Source organism: Ictalurus furcatus, chromosome 18 (assembly GCF_023375685.1).
Source record: "Ictalurus furcatus strain D&B chromosome 18, Billie_1.0, whole genome shotgun sequence".
Taxonomy (NCBI): domain Eukaryota; kingdom Metazoa; phylum Chordata; class Actinopteri; order Siluriformes; family Ictaluridae; genus Ictalurus; species Ictalurus furcatus.
In genome coordinates this window covers 7,860,001-7,877,779 of record NC_071272.1, presented here as the reverse complement: position 1 = coordinate 7,877,779, position 17,779 = coordinate 7,860,001, and the positions used below count along the sequence as shown (strand labels likewise).

Sequence of the window (17,779 nt, the reverse complement as noted above, 5' to 3'; positions counted from 1 at the left end):
TGGTATTTTTATTTGATTTTGGGCTCATTTTTATGAGTAATCGCTGATTATGCTTTAATAATAACCAAAAGTATTCCTAGATCACAAGAACGATAAATTGGGATTCGTAAGGATCTAAAATCTATTTTTATCAGATGTTCCTTCACCATGAGCTTGTGAAACTCTTGAAAAGTGTGATCAGTGTGTGTGTGTGTGTGTGTGTGCGCGCGCTACCTCGGCCCTGCGCGTGTGTGTGAGCGGTGCTGAGGGCTCCGAGCGGATCAGGTTCGGTGAATGGGATCGGTTCTGGAATCGGCTTCTTCTGACTGAGTCCCAGCGGCCTCAACAGCACGCCGAAATCCTCCAAGCCTGTCAGACGCTCCGGGTCTGAGCTGTCCTGCTGCTCCCACTCATCTAGAACACACACATACACGCACGCACACGCTACTTTACCCATAAATACTGTCATCATCATCATTGGAAAAGCAGTGCTGTATCTAAAAAAAGTAAACTAAAAAAGACTAAAAGTGTACATACCATCAGATGTGCTGTCCAACTGGCCAATCAGATCAGACGCCATTCCCCTTGTTCTGGGGGGGAGGGGGGGAATTAGTATGACATTTAGATCAGAATTTATTCCTCCAGTCGTTTTTCTCACGTTGCATTTTGTCACATTTATTGAACAAAAATTTGTCACTCCAGAGTACAATACTATAAATTATTTATCATTAAAAAAAAAACCCGTCTGTGAGTCCAATCTCCAGTCCAAAGACCAGTCATAACGAGAGAGAGTGACACGTACAAAAACGCCAAATAATAAATTAAATAAATAATCTAATAAAAAAATCGATGCATGAAAAAATGAACCAAATAAATACATGAATAAAAGAATGAATGAAAGAATAAACACGCAAACAAATTAATAAATAAAGTGCAATACTTGAACGAATTAATGAATAAATAAACTTCATAAATAAATAAGTCAATAGAATTAGGATTAGAAATTTGGGGATTATGACAAAAATATCATTACAAATCTCGAGGACATTTATACGACACATGATATGTTTTAGATCAGATTAAACTCTGTAAAGTTATAGATCGGATTAAACTCTCAGTATAATGTTTTAGAACAGATTCAACTCTGCAAAGTTTTACATCGGATTAAACTGAGTGCAAAGTTTTAGATCAGATTCAACTCTCTCATGTGGAGATATTGATGTGTTTCCCCTGCCGCTCGCTCACCCGTGGTGTTGATTATCCATAGCTCTCAGGTTGGCACTGAGGTATTTTTCCCTGCAGCTAGAGCACAGGAGGTAGTACGGACTCCCCGAGCCGCACTCTCCTCCGAACCAGCCGTCCACGTAGGCACCATTACTACGGTAACCACGGCGTCCGGCACTCTGCCCGCAGCCCGGGTGGTGCCTCTTCATGTGGGCATTAAAGTGCAGCGTCAGAGTGTTACACAGCTCACACTCCACCATCTCACGGGTCTCCGTGTGCTCCTCTACTCCCTGAGAGAGAGCGATGGAGAGAGAGAGGCAGAGATGAAGCGAGACAGAGAGAGACAAACATAGACATTTTCATTAAAATTACTATTACTATATATTTTAATTGAATAGATGATTATAAAATTGTAAAATATTTCACTATTGATGTAAAATGATAAAAAGCGACATTTCATCTATTTTGTTCCTAAAATAAATAATAAATAAATAAATGCAAAATAAACATAATTATCATGTTAGCCATCATCATGCAACCTTAGACTCAGGTTCATTTATAAAATATGGTCATCTTGGGTGTGTTTCAGTCCTCAAAATAACTTCATATAAAAAAGAGAGGGAAAGCAGTGACAAATAAAATGAGAAAAAGTAAAATAATAAAAGCACAACAGAAAATAATGCACTCAACAAAAAGTCTAGAATGTTCTTATAGTACTGAGTGAGTGAGTGTGAATGCGGACGTTCTCTCAGCACCTCTACCATCCACAGCGTGTCCCTCTCTGAGGCGATAAAGTCAGGAGTGAGAAGTTCCTCATAAGGTTCCTCCTGGTACGGTTCATCCATGTAGCCCAGCTCCACCTCCTCCTCGGTGGAGAACGGGTGCGTGTCTGCGCGCTCTGGCCAATCGCATGCCGAGTCTGGAACAACAAACATCACAGGACGTTATAAATGCAATGTATATCAGTCGGGCTATTATAGCTACGCACTCCAAGCAACGCAGAACCAAGGCTCTAGATTATGGTGACACTGGTGCTACACAGACATTTATACTGAACATATATGCATATATACATATATATATATATATATATAAACAAACGTTCCACTTATAGTATAATATAGAAATTGTAACGCATGAGTAATGTTCATACTGATGTTTTTTTCGAATATTCTGGAGCGTATAGTCCGTAAAATACGGTAATAACTTGGTGACTGATCCAGCACCTGATCTCCTGAAGGAAGCACGCTGACCCGAGCGCTGTCTCCGTGCTGGAGGAGGCCGGTTCCGTGTAAGATGGACGTCCAGGAAGTTCTCTCTCTCCACCAGATCCAGGCCGGCTAACATACTGCGATGGATGCACACACACACATGCAGGGAATATGTAATGATGGAATTTGTAAAACTCTCAGTTCAGTTCTTCAGCTGTGTGTGTGTGTGTGTGTGTACCTCTCGCTGGGTTCTCTATGTACCGTCGGAGATTCCGGACACTGTACGGTCTCGGGTCCATCTGAGGAGGGTGTGTGTGTGGCGTCGGCTGCTGATACGCTCTCTCCGCTCTGCTGTTCCTCAGTCAGAGGATTCTCCAGCATCCAGCTCGCCAGGACCTCCACCGTAGCCGACTCCACCTCACCCGTGACCCCTGAGGCAGAGGTCAAAGGTCAAAATTTCTGAAAGAAATTTTAATGAATTGAAAAAAACCCCCAAAACAACAGTTTTTAACAAACGTACCTGCAGCTTCCATAGCTCTGTAGATGTGTCTCACAGAAAAGCCCATTTCTAGCAAACGCACAGGAACAAACATTTGTGGTGGATCTGAAAAAATAAAGAAGGGGAAAAAACCTCATAAAAACATCAAAATTCAAGCATGTAAATATAATAAATGATGCAAATATAGATACCTTAGTATCAAGTGGCAGAAATGCTTAGATTCCAAAATTTAAAAAGAAGTTATCTTCATGCACAAAGTGAACTATAAATTAGTGACACACCACTGAAATCCATCCAATAAAATTTTTTTTTAAAAAACAACGGAAAGTTAACGGCCGAAAACATGGCGCTGTTTAATTCTGGATTGTGATTGGTCAGGAGGTGTTGATTCATTTCCTGTAACAGCACCTCTGACAGTAGTGTGGGATTATATTAACATGCTCTGTTCTGGTCTCCTCCTGTCCTCTCGAGTCTTACCCACAGGGGTTCTGGTCTGACCGCACGGCTCTAGAAAGCTCGTCTGCTGCTCGACGAATCCTGTGCAGGGGGCGGAGCCTACTAGGCTGATTGCCGGGGGCAACATGGGGCTGTGGACCAGCCCAGCCAGTGTGGGGAAGCGAGCCAGAACCATGCGCCTGCAACGGCCACAAGCAAACACACACACACGCACGCACGCACACACATGCAAACAGACAGAAAAAGAGCTGCTAGCATGAGTCACACTGACACAAAGGCCACATTCAGCCATCAGCACAAATCCTGCCTCTCTTCAGCCCCTATCCTGCCTCATTCCTGCCGCTCTCCTGTCTCTCTTCTGTCCCTCTCCTGCTTCTTTCCTGCCACTCTCCTGTCTCGCTTCTGTCTCTCTCCTGCCGCTCTCCTGTCTCTCTTCTGTCCCTCTCCTGCTTCTTTCCTGCCGCTCTCCTGTCTCTCATCTGTCTCTCTCCTGTCTGTCTCCTGTCTGTCTCCCACTTCTTTCCTGCCTCATACCTACCCCTCTTTCCTTACACCTCTTTCCTGCCTCTCTTCTGTTTCACTCCTGCTACTTTCTTGCCTCTTTCATGCCTCTCTTCTGCTTCACTCCTGCTACTTTCTTGCCTCTTTCCTGCCTCTCTTCCATCTCTCTCCTGCCTCCTCCACCCTAAATCAAAAATCGTAAATGATCGATTTATCTATCAAGTCACTGTACTTCCCAGACTATAAGAATGCTGGAAAAACTGCACACATGTTGCTTATATGAATGGACAAGGCTCTGTTTATCATGAATAGGTGTAACATTTGCTAATATTTTATCGTAAAAACGATTAGCAGAATGAAAATTTTCAACCAACAGGTTCCAAACTCCACCAATGCAGATTTTAATATAATTTCACTTCAAATATTAGTTAAAAGTATTTACTTTTAACTAATATTTGCTGCTTGTTTAATGTGCTGTAACGTAAGCAAGAACAGGAACTAACCTGTAAGGACTTTCCACAAAATTAAAATGTCACCATTTGAATAAAGAAATAAATAGCAGAAAATGACTCTGGTATAAGAGGAATAAAACATGTGGGCCACGCGGTTATAGGAACATAATCGATAGTAACTCCGCTTCATCACATGGTACTTTAAAGTACGGTACTTTATTGCGTTTGGTTTTTATGGGTTCATTTTCAGAAAAATGATATAACCAATGATTTCATTTTCACCTGAATGAATGTAATAACACCGTTTAAATAAAAAAATTGTAATAAAACGTATAAATTGTTGTGCTGTTGTGAATGTGAGCGCTGCTTCCACTTATCTCCTGCAGAGAATGTGCCGATGTCAGGGTTTAGATAAACATGCTGTTGGGGTTAAAGAGGTTAGAGAACACACAGGCATGTCTGCTTTTCCTAACACACACACACACACACACACACACACACACTCACCTGCTCTCTTATCCTCAGGAACCAAACTGTGAGTCTCATCTGTGCAGCTGTCTGATCTGGAGTAAACACATCCAGCCAACATCAGACAGCTGACTCTAAGTGTGTGTGTGTGTGTGTGTGTGTGTGTGTGTGTGTGTGTGTGTGTGAGTGCATATAACTGGATAAAATAATCACTTCTTTTAAAACTGAAAGAGCGTAACAGGATTAAAGAGTGATATAATTATTGAGGAAAGGCTTCTGTGCCAGTCGGAGATGTGTGTGTGTGTGTGTGTGTGTCCTCTACTCACTGCAGGATGCTGATGGGAAGGAAAGGGTTAAAATTGTCCAAGCCGTCAGCCTGTAAAGCGGTGAGGAGGGAAGACGTCAGGTCGTTGGTGGAGGACGACGTCGACTGCCCGAACGCGGCGGTCACGTCGGAGGCGTTGCTGTGCAGAGACATGGAGCTGGACGACTGGGACACCGGCTGAGACGTGCCGTGACCTGTGGGGGGGAAATAAAGCATGTGGTGGGTATGAAAAATATCACTAATTGTAGCATAGAGAATAAAAAAACATAGAAGAGAATTTTTACACCGTGCCTAGTCTTAAAAATGAAGGGAGGACATTTCATCAAACTGTATACAAACAGCAGGGACATCCTGATCACATCTTTTCTGACTATTAGCCCCTTTTAGTCTGATTATAGTCTGATTATAGTCTGATTATATGATTAACAAGCACGTGCAGGAATCACAAAAATCCCCCGAAAGACAGAGAACGCAGAGCCAGCGGTCAATAAATAATTCCATATTTCTGTAAATAACTAGTTTAACACATTGTGTATCGCATCCAGGGCCGGGTGATATGACCAAATAATCATATCATGATTTCTTTCTATGATACACAATATGTATCACGGTTTTTTTCAAATGAAATGTTCAAAATATAGATTTTACATTGAAAGAGAGATACAGAAAGAGGGTGTAAAAGAGAAATTATGAGAATATAAGAGAGAGAAAGAGAGAGAGAGAGAGAGAGAGAAAGGTATGATGAGAGTATAAAAGGAGAGAAAAAAGAAAGAGAGGGAGAGAAAGTAATTGGGAGGAAGGTGACAGGAAAAAGAGAGAGGGAGAGAGTATAAAAGAAGAGAAAGAAGAAAGTGGGTGAAAATAATTGGAAAGAAGGTGACCGGAACAATGGAGGGTGAGAGAAGGTATAAAAGAAGAAAAAGAAGAAAGAGAGGGAGAGAAAATAATTGGTAGGAATGTGACAGGAAAAATAGAAAGATAAAGAGAGAGGCTATAAAAGAGGGATAAAGGTCACAAAGGATAAGAAGAGAGCGTGAGAAAGAGTGAAAGAGCATAAATGACAGGTAATAGATAAAGATTATAAGGAGGAAGAGTATAAAATAGGGACACCCATGGGAGAGTGCGATAGAGGAAAGAGATAGAGGAATGGGTACAGAAGAAGGAGTGAGAGAGAGAGAAAGATAGTACAGAAGAAGGAGAGGGGGAGCGAGAGAGGGAGCGAGAGAGAGAGCGAGAGAGAAAGAGGGAGAGAGAGAGGGTACAGAAGGAGAGAGAGCGAGAGAGAGAGAGAGGGTACAGAAGAAGGAGAGAGAGAGAGAGAGAGAGAGAGAGAGAGAGAGGGAGAGAGAGAGAGGGTACAGAAGGAGAGAGGGGGGGGTACAGAAGAAGGAGAGAGAGGGTACAGAAGAAGGAGAGAGAGAGAGGGTACAGAAGGAGAGAGAGAGGGAGCGAGAGAGAGAGAGGGTACAGAAGGAGAGAGAGAGAGAGGGGGGGGGTACAGAAGAAGGAGAGAGAGGGTACAGAAGAAAGAGAGAGAGAGTGAGAAGGAGTGAAAGAGTATAAATGACAGGTAATAGATAAAGATTATAAGGAGGAAGAGAATAAAATAGGGATACCCATGGGAGAGTGAGATAGAGGAAAGAGATAGAGGGAGAGTACAGAAGAAGGAGTGAGAGAGAGAGAAAGATAGTACAGAAGAATGTGCGGGAGTGAGAGAGAGGGTACAGAAGGAGAGAGAGAGAGAGAGGGTACAGAAGGAGAGAGAGAGAGAGAGAGAGAGTACAGAAGAATTAGAGCGAGCGAAAGAGAGGGTACAGAAGAAGGAGAGAGGGAGTGAGAGAGAGAGCGAGAGAGAAAGAGGGAGAGAGAGAGGGTACAGAAGGAGAGAGAGAGAGCGAGATAGAGAGAGGGTACAGAAGAAGGAGAGAGAGAGGATACAGAAGAAGGAGAGAGAGAGAGAGAGGGAGCGAGAGAGAGGGTACAGAAGAAGGAGAGGGAGGGTACAGAAGAAGGAGAGAAAGAGGGTACAGAAGAAAGAGAGAGAGAGAGACAGAGAGAGAGAGAGAGCGAGAGAGAGAGAGGGTACAGAAGGAGAGAGAGAGAGCGAGATAGAGAGAGGGTACAGAAGAAGGAGAGAGAGAGGATACAGAAGAAGGAGAGAGAGAGAGAGAGGGCGCGAGAGAGAGGGTACAGAAGAAGGAGAGGGAGAGGGTACAGAAGAAGGAGAGAGGGACGGTACAGAAGAAGGAGAGAGAGGGTACAGAAGAAGGAGAGAGGGAGAGGGTACAGAAGAAGGAGAGAGAGAGGGTACAGAAGAAGGAGAGAGGGAGAGGGTACAGAAGAAGGAGAGAGAGAGGGTACAGAAGAAGGAGAGAGAGAAGGTACAGAAGTAGGAGAGAGAGGGTACAGAAGAAGGAGAGAGGGAGAGGGTACAGAAGAAGGAGAGAGGGAGAGGGTACAGAAGAAGGAGAGAGAGAGGGTACAGAAGAAGGAGAGAAAGAAGGTACAGAAAAAGGAGAGAGGGAGCGAGAGAGAGAGATAAAGTACAGAGTAGAAAATAAGTATAAAATCTTAACATGGTCAGCTGCTCCCAGTCGGTTTGTAATTAAATAGATTTTTTTGTGATGTAATTTATCATGACATGGATATTATATCAGCTTTAACCCAAAACACACGGCATGTTTGAGTCACTTCCTGCAGTCGAGTCGATTCAGAGTTGATTCAGAGCTGAATCGCTTTCTCACTGTGCTGTGAACTAGAGTGAGAGCACGTATGCTAAGAAATGCGTCACTTGCATCACATACCTTTATTCTCCTTGTCTCCATCTTCCTGCAGTCTCCATAAAGCTCCTTTAAAGATCATTATCTGCGCTCTCTCCAGATCAGACATGGTGACGTGCTGTTTTATTGGACACGGCCTGACCGCCCACTTCACCATGCTGCGCACCAGGAACTGTAGCACGGATCGCAGCTCGACGCTCGACTGCTCGGGGCCGCCCGCGCCGCCGCTCGGCTCTGCTTTGGGCACCAGGAGCAGGTCTGTGAACTTGCTGCAGTTCAGAATCACAGCCAGAGACTTCAGCGCTCCGAGGAGGAGGTACGAGACCCGGACGGCGCGCAGCTCCAGGGCGAACGCGTCCGCTTTCTGTTGCGCAGTGAAGGCCACGCCTTCCTGCGCTTCTCCCGGAGGCTTTGGGACCTTTATGGATTCTTGGAACTCGTCGCTTTCCGTGTCGTTTTCTTCCAGCATGATGACGCGCGTGATGTCCTCGTCCAGCTTCTTCTCGAGTTCACTCCTGGTTCCACCCTCCGACCCGATCTGCTTGCGAGAATGCGTTCGTGCCCTGGTTCTGGATTTAGGCTCCACCTCCTCGAGCACGCCTGTCAGCAGGATGAGATCGAAGATGGTGGAGGCAGTGAAGCTGCTGCAGTGCGACATGTCCAGCTGAGGCACGTCACACGGCTCCAGGGACGAGAGCGGAGTGTCGCTGGGTGACCAAGAATTCAGGAAGCTTTGAGTTAGTGAGAGTACGATGGAGAGAGAAGTGAGAGAGAAGTGAGAGAGAACAGAGGATGGTAGGGGAAGAAGGAGTGGAAAAAATCAGAGAAGTGGCAGGGGGTGGGGAAGGGGAGAGACAAGGAGATACCAAAGTGGAAGAAAATGAGGGGATTTGGAGAAAAAAAATAAATGTGGGATAAAAGAGGAGAAAAAGGAGGGATAAAGGAAAAGGGGAGAGAAGATCAAAGGAAAGGGAAGAGCAGAGAACAGAGGAAAAGGAGAGATAGAAAGGAAGGAAAAAAGGATCAACGGGCATAGAAGGGGAGAAGAAAGAAGAGGTGAGAGGAAAGAGAACGGTAAAAGTGGAAATCAGGAGAAAAGGAGGGGTAGAAAGAGAGAAAAGATGATAACAGGAAAAGGAAGGGTAACGAAGAAAGGGAGGACATCGGAAGAAAAGGACAGGGGGGTAAGAAAGGGAGGAAAGATGATCAAAGTTAAAGGAAAGAAAGAATGCAAGTAAAGACGGTAAATAAAAAGGAAGGGAATAAAGAGAAGAGAGGGTATCGGAATAAAAGGAGGGGTAGAACGAGAGAAAAGGATACGAAAGGAAAATGAAGAGAATAAAGGGAAGACAGGGAGGAAAGAAGATGAAAAGAAAAGGAAGGAAAGAAAGGGAGGGAGGGAGGAGAAATAATGAAAGGAAAAGGAAGAGAAGAAAGAACGGATAAACGGAGATCGGGAAAGAAGAGAGCAAAGGAAGAGAAGAATGGAAGGAAAGATCAATGGAAATGCAAGGGAAGTAAGGGGAGGAGAGCAGAAAGGAAGGAAAGGGTGGGGAAAGACGATGAAAGGAAAGAAAAAGAGGAGAAAAGAAGAAAAAATGATTAGGAATAAAAATAAAATAAAAAGAGAGAAAGAAAACAACAGAAAAAGGAAAGGAATAAAGATGCAGAGGAACGGATCACTTCTCATGGCAGTGAGAGAGACGGATGACAGGACGGAGTGAATGCGGTATAAGAGGAATAAAACACTCACTGCGTGTGGTGCCATTACAGGAAATAATCACCTTCGGGACGGTCACAGTGACTCCGCCTGGGTGTTTATTTTCCTGTAACAGCGTTGGTGTAGACATACTCTTACCTCACAGTCAGATCAGTCTCCTCCCACTGCAGCTTAGCGAGGCTGCTGCCCTCCTTCACTACCCCTAACAGGGTGGCCCGCCGGCCACTGGGTTTGTGCAGACACGCCCCACCCGCCCTCAGGCCGCCGTCCACCCCTCCGATCAGAGCCAGGACGGGCCACACGTCCGAACACAGCACGCCGAGCTGTCCGTCACACAGCAGGTCAGGGCTCCTCACCTTCCACTCCCGCTCCGCGTCCTCCCCACCTTCAGCCTGCTCCTTACCGCCACCTCCTGGGCAAAAAAAAAAAACAACAGAATTGAATCCGGAAAAATCTTTTCAGTCCCAGCGGAGGATAAAATACTGGTTTCACCTATCGATCCATTTTGGAGTTTTTTGTGGATAGCGATTGAGAGCCGACACTGATTACAAATATTAACATTTAAAAGCGTTAATGTTGGCGTTTAACAGTGAAACTTAGACGTTAATGGCAAACGATTGGCAATATCAGTGTCTGATAGTGTCTGATAGTGTCTGATACTGTCTGATAATGTCTGATAGTGTCTGATAGTGTCTTATAGTCTCTGATACTATCTGATAATGTCTGATAGTGTCTGATACTGTCTGATAATGTCTAAAAGTGTCTGATAGTGTTTGATAGGGTCTGATAATGTCTGATAGTGTCTGATAGTGTTTGATAGTGTCTGATACTGTCCGATAGTGTCTGATAGTGTCATAGTGTCTGATACTGTCCGATAATGTCTGATAGTGTCTGATAGTGTCTGATAGGGTCCGATAGTGTCTGATAGTGTCTGATACTGTCCGATAATGTCTGATAGTGTCTGATAGGGTCTGATAATGTCTGATAGTGTCTGATAGTGTCTGATACTGTCCGATAATGTCTGATAGTGTCTGATAGTGTTTGATAGTGTCTGATACTGTCCGATAGTGTCTGATAGTGTCATAGTGTCTGATACTGTCCGATAATGTCTGATAGTGTCTGATAGTGTCTGATAGGGTCCGATAGTGTCTGATAGTGTCTGATACTGTCCGATAATGTCTGATAGTGTCTGATAGGGTCTGATAATGTCTGATAGGGTCTGATAGTGTCTGATAGAGTCGGAACGCACCCTGGGTGTGTTGCGTTCCCTCCCTCATTACGACGCTGATGAGCTCCAGGTGTCGGCTCATGTACTGGTTGATGTGTGGAGTCCAGGCCTCGGTGTGATGTAGTCGCCTCAGGAGCTGAACCGTGGCCTCCAGGAGCACGGCTACGCGCGGGCAGCACAGGGGGTCGCCGGGCAAAAGGTCGCTGGGCACGCCGCGCATCTGCAGGTCACACAGCGCCACCTACAGATGGAAACAATTTCAGAGAGTCAGAGAATACGTTGAAACCACCTTTATTCCTCGCAGCCCCTGAGAATGAGCTGTTACTATAGAAAGGGTAAGGTTAAATTTAGGAGGATTATCTGGACAGATATAATTTTAAAAAAACAAATAAATAAATAAAAAAGAAGGCTATACACTACCGGTCAAAAGTTTGTGGACGCTCGACTGAAACGTTTCTCATGTAGTTAAAAACCGGTTGATCTGAAGGTGTATGATTAAATGTTTGAAATTGGTGTCATAGACAAAAATATAATCGTGCCGACGTATTCGTTTATTTACTTACAAAACTAACATTTTATTTACAAAATAATAATTTAAACGGACGACTCGGAGGGAAATGTTCCGAAAAGCAGCCGATAAGTGTCCGGCATAGGTGGGAACTCCTTTAATACCGTTTAAAAGCATCTCAGGGAGATTCCTCAAGAAACCAGTTGAGAAAATGCCAAGAAAACATTTCTGGGAATTCTCTGCAAAAAGGTCATCTACTTTTAAGATGCTAAAATATTCAATTATTTTGATTTATTTTGGATTTTTTTGATCACAACATAATTCCCATAGTTCCATTTGTGTTACTCCAGAGTTTTGATGACTTTATTATTATTCTAAAATGTGGAGAAATAAATAAATAAATCAAGAATGAGTGAGTCTAAACTTTTGACCAGTAGTGTATATGAAATAACTATAATGTATTCCAATACAATATCTTCAGTAAAGCTAACAGAAACATTCGGATGTTTGCTGAGAGTGTTTACACTGCGTGATGGTGATGATGGTGGTAGTAGTGTACACACCTTCTCTCCTGGGTTACTGCTGTAGAAGAGCACACAGGGGTAAAGCTCTGTAGCATCCACGCCCTCGAACGCCAGCTTGGGTTCCTGCGTGCCAGAGAGTCAGCAAGAATCACACGTGGAAAGAGACTCCCAATTAACACACACAATAAAATCAATTCAACCCTGACATTAGCCAGGAATTAACCAGTAATTACGTTCAGATATAGTCGTTATAAATGGGCACGAGTGCTGCATTTACTCAGGTGGTGATTTTTCGCTCTACACTGGTCCACGCTAGTGGCCGTCTTTACTTTACTGGTTTCGGGTTGCCATGGTTTCACTTGTAGCACCCGGCTAATACGATATATCCAGCTACAGCTGTCTACTTAAAAGGAGCATAATAACCACATAAAGTAGGCGGGGGAAAAGAAGCATAGCTCCGCCCCCTCAGTTCGCTTCTCATTTGTAGAACGTTAAACTCTGCTGACGTATGTTCTGCGTCCTGCTGCTGTAAACTAGAAATGATTTTATTTATTTATTTATTTTTTAAAGTTCTGACCCGGTTGTTTTTGGCAAAGGAGATGGTCCGGGCCTCCATGTCCAGGATGCAGGTGATGGTGTCTCCCTGGGTGAAGGAGGGCAGTGCGCGACCCAGCTCACCCCCATGGTACAGGCTGCCGCTGTAGGCGCGGTACAGCCACATGTCCGTGGTGCTGCGGTGGTTGTAGTCGCGAATGGGCCAGCGCGCCACTCCGATACACGTTCCCTCGTTCCCTCGGTTCTCTTTCGTGATGTAGAACTGGGTGGGAAGGATTCATTCAGAAGGATACGGTTTAATTTGATTCATTAGCTATACTATACATTATATAGCTATTACTATACTATACACACAAAAGTTCCTGAGCAACGTTAAGCCAACAGACAAGGATGTGACTCTTGTGTAGTCGTACCTTCCAGGTGAAGCAGCCGGAGGTGATGGCAGTGGTGGCGAGGCCGTAACCTTTGCCTCCGGAACCATGTGAGAGGACGTTCCCGCTCTCCAGAGAACAGCAGAGAACCTTGTGAGGGTCGAAGGAGAAATCGCCGATGGGAATGCACTCGTCCTCCGCACCGCTCTCCTGAAATACAAGCAGAACACAACGAAACTGTGAGTACAGCCATGCCTGCTATTATGTGGTGGCCAGAGAAACATATTCGTTAAAATAATTGAATAAAACATTTAAAATAGCTGCGTAGAGCACCCTCTAGTGATCACAAAACTTCTAAAAAACTTCGTACCTTCTTTAAGCTCGCAGGCACTTTGTCTAGATTCCTATTTTCCAGATTTCGTCCCGAGACCAGAGGCTCCTCCCACATGTACATGGATAAAAGACCAAACAGCTGATCGACTATCTGCATTAAAAAAAAAAGCACAAAACAGCATTAAAAATCAAACCAGACGTGACTAAGGGTTTGATTTTGTAGCTTTTCTCACCTGTTTCATCTGCAGCGAATCTGCGCAGGCTGGAAGTAACGCTTCGAGGATGTGGAACGCCAGCAGCTTGGTGCGGAGATTATGGAAGCGAGGATTACCTGGAAGAATTGCGCGTTAGTATTGAAATTCAAATGCAAATGAACTTGTTACTGTTATTAAGTTTAAATTAGAAAATAATGTTGTTGTTGTTTTTTCCCCCTGACGCTACCTGAGCTGCTGTGGCAGGAGATGATGGTCATCAGAGGGTCAATCCACTTGGAGAACGATGAAACTCGTTTGGTCACTGATGGCGAGAGCACGCGTCTGAGGAAGACTAGAAAGTCTGCGAGCTGCGACTCCATGACTTTGTTACTGTACGATGCCGCCGATCCTACTGCGGCATTACACGCGCACACACACACACACACACACACAGACACACACACTACCTCGTTAATGACAGTGGTGTGTATCATGTTAAGGTATGGTGTAGGGTAAATTATGCCTAAGGTATTGAGGTTAGGAGTAAACTATGCCTAAGGTATTGAGGTTAGGGGTAAATTATGCCTAAGGTATTGAGGTTAGGGGTAAATTATGCCTAAGGTATTGAGGTTAGGGGTAAATTATGCCTAAGGTATTGAGGTTAGGAGTAAATTATGCCTAAGGTATTGAGGTTAGGGGTAAATTATGCCTAAGGTATTGAGGTTAGGGGTAAATTATGCCTAAGGTTAGGGGTAGGTCGCGTGTAGAGTGGTTAAGGTTGGGGTATGGTGCAGGGTAATAAAGTTAGGGGTACGATGTAGGGGCAGTTTGTAGGGTATTAAAGTTAGGGGTAGGGTGTAGGGTATTAAGATTAGGGGTAGGATGTAGGGGTAGTGTGCAGGGTATTAAAGCTAGTTTTAGGGTATAGGGCTATGGTGTAAGTTAAAAGAAGGGTGTAGGGGAAGTAATGTGTAGGGTGGTTAAAGCTAGGAGTATGGTGTAGGGGTAGTGTTCAGGGTATTAAAGTTAGGGGTATGGTGTAGGGGTAGTGTTCAGGGTATTAAAGTTAGGGGTAGGGTGTAGGGGTAGTGTGCAGGGTATTAAAGTTAGGGGTAGAGTGTAGGGGTAGTGTTAGGGTATTAAAGTTAGGCGTGGGATGTAGGGGTAGTGTGCATAGTATTAAAGTTAGGGGTAGGGTGTAGGGGTAGTGTGCAGGATATTAAAGTTAGGGGTAGGGTGTATGGGTAGTGTTCAGGGTATTAAAGTTAGGGGTAGTGTGCAGGGAATTAAAGTTAGGGGTAGTGTGCAGGGTATTAAAGTTAGGGGTAGGGTGTAGGGGTAGTGTTAGGGTATTAAAGTTAGGGGTGGGATGTAGGGATAGAGTTCAGGGTATTAAAATTAGGGGTAGTGTGCAGGATATTAAAGTTAGGGGTAGGGTGTAGGGGTAGTGTTCAGGGTATTAAAGTTAGGAGTAGGGTGTAGGGGTAGTGTTCAGGGTATTAAAGTTAGGGGTAGTGTGCAGGGTATTAAAGTTAGGGGTAGTGTGCAGGGTATTAAAGTTAGGGGTAGGGTGTAGGGGTAGTGTTAGGGTATTAAAATTAGGGGTAGTGTGCAGGATATTAAAGTTATGGGTAGGGGTAGTGTTAGGGTATTAAAGTTAGGGGTAGTGTGCAGGATATTAAAGTTAGGGGTAGGGTGTAGGGGTAGTGTTCAGGGTATTAAAGTTAGGGGTAGTGTGCAGGATATTAAAGTTAGGGGTAGGGTGTAGGGGTAGTGTTAGGGTATTAAAGTTAGGGGTAGGGTGTAGGGGTAGTGTTAGGGTATTAAAGTTAGGGGTAGGGTGTAGGGGTAGTGTTAGGGTATTAAAGTTAGGGGTAGGGTGTAGGGGTAGTGTTCAGGGTATTAAAGTTAGGGGTAGTGTGCAGGGTATTAAAGTTAGGGGTAGGGTGTAGGAGTAGTGTTAGGGTATTAAAGTTAGGGGTAGTGTGCAGGATATTAAAGTTAGGGGTAGGGTGTAGGGGTAGTGTTAGGGTATTAAAGTTAGGCGTAGTGTGCAGGATATTAAAGTTAGGGGTAGGGTGTAGGGGTAGTGTTAGGGTATTAAAGTTAGGGGTAGTGTGCAGGGTATTAAAGTTAGGGGTAGTGTTAGGGTATTAAAGTTAGGGGTGGGATGTAGGGATAGAGTGCCGGGTATTAAAATTAGGGTAGTGTGCAGGATATTAAAGTTAGGGGTAGGGTGTAGGGGTAGTGTTAGGGTATTAAAGTTAGGGTAGTGTGCAGGATATTAAAGTTAGGGGTAGGGTGTAGGGGTAGTGTTAGGGTATTAAAGTTAGGGGTAGGGTGTAGGGATAGAGTGCAGGGTATTAAAATTAGGGGTAGTGTGCAGAATATTAAAGTTAGGGGTAGGGTGTAGGGGTAGTGTTCAGGGTATTAAAGTTAGGGGTAGTGTGCAGGATATTAAAGTTAGGGGTAGGGTGTAGGGGTAGTGTTAGGGTATTAAAGTTAGGGGTAGTGTTAGGGTATTAAAGTTAGGGGTAGTGTGCAGGATATTAAAGTTAGGGGTAGGGTGTAGGGGTAGTGTTCAGGGTATTAAAGTTAGGGGTAGGGTGTAGGGGTAGTGTTCAGGGTATTAAAGTTAGGGGTAGTGTGCAGGGTATTAAAGTTAGGGGTAGTGTGCAGGATATTAAAGTTAGGGGTAGGGTGTAGGGGTAGTGTTAGGGTATTAAAGTTAGGGGTGGGATGTAGGGATAGAGTGCAGGGTATTAAAATTAGGGGTACTGTGCAGGATATTAAAGTTAGGGGTAGGGTGTAGGGGTAGTGTTCAGGGTATTAAAGTTAGGGGTAGTGTGCAGGGTATTAAAGTTAGGGGTAGGGTGTAGGGGTAGTGTTAGGGTATTAAAGTTAGGGGTAGTGTGCAGGATATTAAAGTTAGGGGTAGGGTGTAGGGGTAGTGTTAGGGTATTAAAGTTAGGGGTGAGATGTAGGGGTAGTGTGCATAGTATTAAAGTTTGGGGTAGGGTGTAGGGGTAGTGTTCAGGGTATTAAAGTTAGGGGTAGGGTGTAGGGGTAGTGTTAGGGTATTAAAGTTAGGGGTAGTGTGCAGGATATTAAAGTTAGGGGTAGGGTGTAGGGGTAGTGTTAGGGTATTAAAGTTAGGGGTGAGATGTAGGGGTAGTGTGCATAGTATTAAAGTTTGGGGTAGGGTGTAGGGGTAGTGTTCAGGGTATTAAAGTTAGGGGTAGGGTGTAGGGGTAGTGTTCAGGGTATTAAAGTTAGGGGTAGTGTGCAGGATATTAAAGTTAGGGGTAGTGTGCAGGGTATTAAAGTTAGGGGTAGTGTGCAGGGTATTAAAGTTAGGGGTAGGGTGTAGGGGTAGTGTTAGGGTATTAAAGTTAGGGGTGGGATGTAGGGATAGAGTGCAGGGTATTAAAATTAGGGGTAGTGTGCAGGATATTAAAGTTAGGGGTAGGGTGTAGGGGTAGTGTTAGGGTATTAAAGTTAGGGGTAGTGTGCAGGATATTAAAGTTAGGGTTAGGGTGTAGAGGTAGGGTATTAAATGGTTTTGACTCACTCTCTTGCTTGGCTGTTGTATTGGCCGGGTCATGTTCTAGTTCACACTGTGTGCTGCTCTCCAGCACCTCCTGCTGCTGCTGCTGGTGGTGGTGGTGGTAGGTGTATAAGAGCCCCTGCAGCTGCTCACACATCACATCCATCAGAGCCTGAGACACGTCCAGCGGCAAGGAGCCCTCACACGAGCTGGGTTTTGTTTTGTTTTTTTGTTTTTTTACACACGCATAAACACACATTATATACATTACAGTTAATTACAGTTCATTAAATAAAACAAGCATTGACCTAATTATGAAGAATTCAGACATCAGATGAATCACTTTACTTCTCCACAGTCTCTGTGATATGTGTGTGTGTGTGTTACCTGGCTGCTATGACGAGACTCTGGAGCAGGCGTGCTGATGCAAGTCTCACGGCGCCGCTCATCAGTGCGGTGGCCGAGACGGAGGAGGCGAGCCAGCGATGGTTCACTAACACGCATGCGTTCTGGGTGAGAGCCGAGAGCAGTTCCAGCAGGCCGCCACGGACCAGCAGCACCAGATCCTCCGGCTCGTAGCGGAAATTCAGAGCAAATACGGCAGCCAGAAGCAGCTGCTGGCAAGAACCTAAAGGTAAGAAATAAAACACTTATTTTTTTATTTTATTTTTTACCATCAACAACATGGTGGTGTGATGAGTTACCGTTAGCGCCACAAAGCGTTTTATTCCTCTTATACCACAGAAATGCGTCAATGATTTTGAAATAATTTTGAATTTATTGAAAAAAAAAGACACATCGTACATGTTTTACTGTGGTGTAATACAGTTTAAGATTTTTTTTGTTTGTTTTGATTTACCTTTCTGCTTTTTCTCCACAGATACTTTCTGCCTGAGCACACGCA

At 44.4% G+C, this 17,779-nt stretch overlaps 1 protein-coding gene across 10 annotated transcripts in view; it reads right to left on the bottom strand.

Annotated features, from left to right (window-relative positions):
* The window catches only part of LOC128622156 (probable E3 ubiquitin-protein ligase HERC1), a 63,342-nt gene that overhangs the window by 19,247 nt on the left and 26,316 nt on the right, over nucleotides 1–17,779 (bottom strand). For 7 of the 10 annotated variants that reach the window (XR_008388357.1, XR_008388358.1, XM_053648427.1 and 4 more), the window contains exons 29-49: nucleotides 17,735–17,779; nucleotides 17,263–17,503; nucleotides 16,900–17,084; nucleotides 13,576–13,740; nucleotides 13,368–13,465; nucleotides 13,172–13,285; nucleotides 12,844–13,011; nucleotides 12,453–12,692; nucleotides 11,915–11,998; nucleotides 10,865–11,084; nucleotides 9,754–10,027; nucleotides 7,920–8,626; nucleotides 5,117–5,309; nucleotides 3,391–3,548; nucleotides 2,935–3,018; nucleotides 2,653–2,845; nucleotides 2,430–2,551; nucleotides 1,959–2,122; nucleotides 1,225–1,493; nucleotides 517–569; nucleotides 214–393 (exon numbers count right to left, since the gene is read on the bottom strand). The exon at nucleotides 17,735–17,779 is cut by the window's right edge and continues 76 nt beyond it. Coding sequence is in view for 8 of the 10 variants with exons in the window: in XM_053648427.1 (XP_053504402.1) it covers nucleotides 214–393; nucleotides 517–569; nucleotides 1,225–1,493; nucleotides 1,959–2,122; nucleotides 2,430–2,551; nucleotides 2,653–2,845; nucleotides 2,935–3,018; nucleotides 3,391–3,548; nucleotides 5,117–5,309; nucleotides 7,920–8,626; nucleotides 9,754–10,027; nucleotides 10,865–11,084; nucleotides 11,915–11,998; nucleotides 12,453–12,692; nucleotides 12,844–13,011; nucleotides 13,172–13,285; nucleotides 13,368–13,465; nucleotides 13,576–13,740; nucleotides 16,900–17,084; nucleotides 17,263–17,503; nucleotides 17,735–17,779 (3,957 nt within the window). In the remaining 2 variants the exon portion in view is untranslated. The remainder of the gene's footprint in view (nucleotides 1–213; nucleotides 394–516; nucleotides 570–1,224; nucleotides 1,494–1,958; nucleotides 2,123–2,429; nucleotides 2,552–2,652; nucleotides 2,846–2,934; nucleotides 3,019–3,390; nucleotides 3,549–5,116; nucleotides 5,310–7,919; nucleotides 8,627–9,753; nucleotides 10,028–10,864; nucleotides 11,085–11,914; nucleotides 11,999–12,452; nucleotides 12,693–12,843; nucleotides 13,012–13,171; nucleotides 13,286–13,367; nucleotides 13,466–13,575; nucleotides 13,741–16,899; nucleotides 17,085–17,262; nucleotides 17,504–17,734) is intronic. The other 3 variants (XM_053648432.1, XM_053648428.1, XM_053648433.1) reach the window with 3 other exon arrangements.